General features: G+C 39.1%; 1 protein-coding gene across 1 annotated transcript; it reads right to left on the minus strand.

Annotated features, from left to right (window-relative positions):
• Window positions 1–2,971: 2,971 nt before the first annotated feature.
• LOC131629129 (uncharacterized) lies at window positions 2,972–4,138 on the minus strand. Its single transcript, XM_058899932.1, has one exon. It carries the CDS (start codon window positions 4,136–4,138, stop codon window positions 2,972–2,974), a length of 1,167 nt encoding a protein of 388 aa, XP_058755915.1.
• Between the last annotated feature and the right edge of the window lie 1,006 nt (window positions 4,139–5,144).

Consider the following 5,144-nt stretch of genomic DNA (forward strand, 5'->3'; position numbering starts at 1 on the left):
ATTTTCCTGAGCCTCTCTTTTGTAGGCAGCCGCTGTTGACATGCCAGCCACATGACAAACAAAGCTCTAGGCCTAGCCTTGTTATCATACATCACATTCTTCCAAAAAACACCAGGTTTCTCTCCCCTTAGCCATTGATACAATCTGCTAGCTACAAACTCCCCTACAGCCTCAAACTCTGCCCACACACTGGAATTAACAACCGAGTCTCTATATTTAAAAATGGCCTTCAGAATCCATGAGCTGTCGGCTTTTGGCTGGAAGGTTCTAGCATCACTGCCCTTGAGGTAGAAGAGGTGTATCCATCTGATCCACAGAATGTCTTTTTTACCAGCAATGTTCCATAACATCTTGCATATCGTAGTTCTATTCCAAGCCACAAGGTTCACAAGATTCAAACCACCAGCAGAAATAGGATCACAGGTGTGCTCCCATGAAACAAGGGCCTTTCTGGAAATATTCTCTTTACCTGTCCAGAGAAAGCTCCTGCATAAACTCTCTATATGCTTGATGACCTTCTTTGGGAGCGGGAAGATTTGCATCCAATAGTTTGCAATTGCAAACAGCACACTCCTAATCAATTGGAGTCTTCCCGCATAGGAGAGAAGCCTAGTACTCCAATGATTTAGTCTCCCCACCATCTTATCTATCAAAGGCTGACACATGTTGATAGTGAGCTTCTTGCTTGCTAGAGGGACCCCTAGGTACTTAAAGGGCATATTTCCAGTCACAAAACCAGTCTCTTGTTGGATCTGGGTCTGCATATCCTCGCTTCCACCTCCAAAGTACACTTTGCACTTGGAGGGACTAGCATAGAGACCTGTAGCAGCCGAAAACTCCCTAAACTTTGACATCAGAAGCTTCACCGAGTTACCATCACCTTTAACAAACAACAACAAGTCATCAGCAAAGCATAGATTAATGATATTGAGCTTTGTACATTTTGGGTGGAGTTTAAACCCAGGGTTGAGAGTTAGAGACTGCAGGACCCTGTGGAGGTACTCCATAATCAAAACAAAGAGCAGAGGAGATATGGGATCTCCCTGCCTCAGCCCTCTCCTAGCTTGGAGGCTCCTTGAGAGGCTCCCATTTATAGAGAATCTGTATGAAACATTCTTAACACATGCCATAATCCAATTGACAAAAGTATGAGGAAAACCAAGTTCAAACATGATTTGTTGCAGGGCCTCCCACTCAACAGTGTCATAGGCTTTTTGAATATCCATCTGAATCATGCATCTAGGAGAGAGATTCCTTCTATTGTATCCTCTAACCAGTTCCTGAGCCAGCATAATATTATCATGAATATTCCTGCCAGGAACAAAAGCAGACTGGCTATCATCTACTACTGAGCCTATAACCCCTCCCAATCTAGTAGTTAGAATCTTTGAAATCACTTTGTAGATGGTAGTGCAGCAAGAGATAGGCCTCATATCCTTAACAGTTCTAGCCTCAGAGGATTTGGGTATCAAAGTGATAAGGGAGCAATTTACAGCTTTATTCATCTTGCTGGTTCTAAAAAACTCATGGACAGCTGCTACAACATCCTTTTTAATAATATGCCAGGACTGCTTAAAGAAAAAAGCATTGAAACCATCAATACCTGGGGCCTTATTATTTCCAATACTCTGCACAGCATTCCAAATTTCTAGCTCAGAGATAGGACTGATCAGCAATTGAGCTTTTTCTCTAGGCAACATGGTCCCTCTTCTAATTGCAGTGATATCCACACCTTTAGTTGTGGTAGCCTTGGTCCCTACTAATGCAGTGTAGAACCCAAGGATCTCATCTTCAATTTGCTCTTGTGTAGTCAGCCTTTTCCCATCCATAGCAGTGAGAGAGTACAAATTTTTTTGTTTGTTCTTTTCCTTAACCAGTGCATGAAAGTATGCATTGTTGCTATCACCCAATTGCAGCCAAGTAACTTTGGATTTCTGCATAAGAATAGATTCCTCTTGTTGATTCAGTTGGGTAATTCTGTCTTGGCATCTTTTGACCTGATCCATAGCCTGCACTTCAAACAGATTGTTGGTAAGATGTTCTTGGGCACTGATCAACTCCTGCCTGGCTTTTTGGATCTGTTCCTGGATATCACTGTTCTTCCTAATAAGGGGCTTTAGACAAGGCTGAAGTCTCCTCAATTTACTCCACAAAATGTGCATAGCTGTTCCTTGGATTCTTCTCCTCCAACTCTCCTGGACCACCTGTGCATAAGAAGGATCAAGAGTGATGCAATTCAGGAACTTGAACATGTATTTTCTTTGATAGCTCCTCTGGTCATTGCTTATTTTAATAGGAGCATGGTCTGAAATGTTAGCAGCCAAGACCTCCACAATAGCATCATGGAATTTCTGGAACCAGGCCATATTGCCAAGCATATGGTCAATCCTAGAGTAGATGACAGCATCCCTTTGGTTGTTAGTCCAAGTGAAGTGGTTACCTTTAGTAGCAGCCTCATATAGCCCAGTTTTGTTCATCATGTGTACCAAATCTCTGTACTCCCCTTCAATCACAGCATTCCCACCAATCCTATCTTGACTAGTGATTACATTGTTGAAATCTCCTATAGCAATCCAGGGGTGAGATATGTTGTTGCCCAAGTTTTCCAAAGCATCCCACAAGTTTTTCCTAAGGGCAAGTTGGTTGAAGGCATAAACCACAGTGAGACTGTACATAAGCCTTTGATCCAAATCATACACATCAGCATGAATGTGTTGTTCATCTTTCTGAATCACCCTCATCTCAACCTCTTGAGGCCTCCACATCAACCAGATCCTACCATTCTCATGGCAATCATAGTTATCAGCAAAGTCCTAGTTATTACTAAATCTCCTTCTTATTCTATCAGCATTTTGTTTTTTCACTCGAGTCTCAAGTAAAGCAACTACAGAAACATTAAAGCTATGGAGGTAGGAGCTTACCTCTTTGTGTCTAGCTTCTTTATTGATGCCCCGTACATTCCAAGTGCAAATCATTGAACAGAGCTTTGTCCTCCTATAGGACAGTCTCCAATCCTAAGGTGGGTAAATGGATTAGGGAATAGAACAACACTATTATCCTTAGGAGTAGCCATAGGTGTCTTCCCCTTCTTTGTAACCACTGTCCAATTCTCCTCACTATGCGACTCCTTTTGTGTCTCATTCTCTTCACCAGGTTTATCACTCTTGCCAATGTTCGCAGGGGGTTCCACCACTCCAGGTTCATCAGTTTTAGGCTTAGGTTTCCACACCTTAGGAGCTTGCTTCACACTAACCTTCTTCACAGAGCAGTCATGCCCAACTTTCAAGCATGAATGACAGTACAACGGTTTCCACTCATATTCAATTCGCTGCTCTATCTTTTTCCCCAGGTGGTCCTTGATGACAATAGAGTCTCTAGGTTTCTGTGTGATATCCACCTCTACCAACACCCTGGCATACGAAATCCTCAGCTTCTGTGCCGTGCATTCATCAGTAGTTATCGGTTTGCCAATAGCACTAGAAATCTTCGAAATGCTACTTTTTCCCCAGAGATGAAGTGGTAAGTTAGGGAGAGTAATCCATATTGGTAGTACTCGTAGCAAGTCCTCCTTAATTTCAAAATCAGGTGTCCAAGGTTTCAGGAACAAGGGTTTCCCATAGATGAAGTATGGACCCTGCGCCATGACCTTCTCCATATCTGCATAGCTCTTGAACTTTACAATAAAATATCCAGCATCATTATAGTAAAGATTCGGCAAAGCTACAAAGTTCCACGAAGTCTCCATGAATTTACGCACTGCAGTCATCGTTAGGTTTCCTCCTAGCGCGAAGAGAATAACAGCATATTCCCAGAATTCCAGCTCCTGCGCAACATCCGTTTCCTCAATGTTAATCTCAATGTCTCCATTAAGCAGAGTAGGGGCAATATATTCCACCGCCATCCCCCTCGAAAGATCTCTGTTCCCTTGAATAATCTCAACCCATGGTTTTGGTGGTGGCAGAGGCTCAATAGATGGTTTGGTGTCCATCTGGTCATCATGGGCCACTGTTGTATCAGGTGGTTTAGGTGTCACTGGTAACTCAGGTTCAATCCTCGCTTGTGTAACTATCGTCCGTTCCACCGCTTTCGGTTGCGCCGCCGCCTTTGGCCGGCCAACGCCACGTTTCGCCTTAGGCATCAAACCCTAGCAGAGCAGAAGATAAAGATGTGATAGTTTTCTTCAATATTTTTAATTTTATTAAATTTAAAAAATAAATTTTTTTTTTAGAGTTGATACATAAATAGAGAAAAAAAATTAAAATGAAAGTAAGAAAGTGTGGGAAGAAAATTTGAGAGAAATTTGAAATTTTAATTAAGAAAGAGAAAGTGTGTAATGATCGATTAAAATAAATTAAATATTGTATTGATAGTGACCCGTGAGATAAATAAATATTTAATTTTATTAAAGTTAAAAAAAATAAATTATTAATAATTTTTGTGATTAAATGAAAAAAAATTAAAATGAAAGTAAGAAAGTGTGGGAAAATGAAATGTGAAAAAAGTTTGAAAATTTAAGTAAGAGAGAGAATAAGTGTGTTGGGGAGAAAAAGTTGGTTATTGAAAAGTTAAAAAGTTGGACCAATGAGAGGCTGACAATTGGCGCTTAGTTATTGAAAGGTTGAAAAAGTGATATGTGATTTTGTTAGTTACCGAATTGCCCTTTTTTGTTTGTAAAGAAAATTTTAACTAAGGGCATAATAGTCAGATTGGTCAATCTTTTATTAATCTATAATAATATAAGAAAATAAGTGGCTCTGGTTTTTACAAAATTATCCATCCTTACTTTTTGTACACTTATTAAAATTGTTGGTTTTTTAGTCTATCAACACAATTGTCTATTATATCTTAATATTTTATTCTACTATATTATAACTTATTTTCACCATTGTTTCTCTCTCTTCACCTTTTTAGTTTTCTACCCTAATCTCTCTATACTCCATTTATTCTTTAAAAAAAATGATATTTATGATCCACAAAATTTTAATAAAAAATAATATAAGGGAAAAAATTATTATTGATCTAAATATTTTTGTATACAAAAATTTACTATTCATTCATATATTTTTGTAAATGATACCTAAACATAAATATTATTTGTATCAGAAAAATCTATTATTGATCTAAATATTATTATATAAGAAAAA

Source organism: Vicia villosa, unplaced genomic scaffold (assembly GCF_029867415.1).
Source record: "Vicia villosa cultivar HV-30 ecotype Madison, WI unplaced genomic scaffold, Vvil1.0 ctg.000525F_1_1, whole genome shotgun sequence".
NCBI lineage: Eukaryota > Viridiplantae > Streptophyta > Magnoliopsida > Fabales > Fabaceae > Vicia > Vicia villosa.

Coding starts and splice junctions, on each gene's coding strand:
- LOC131629129 (XM_058899932.1), bottom strand. CDS start 4,138: ATGCCTAAGGCGAAACGTGGCGTTGGCCGGCCAAAGGCGGCGGCGCAA.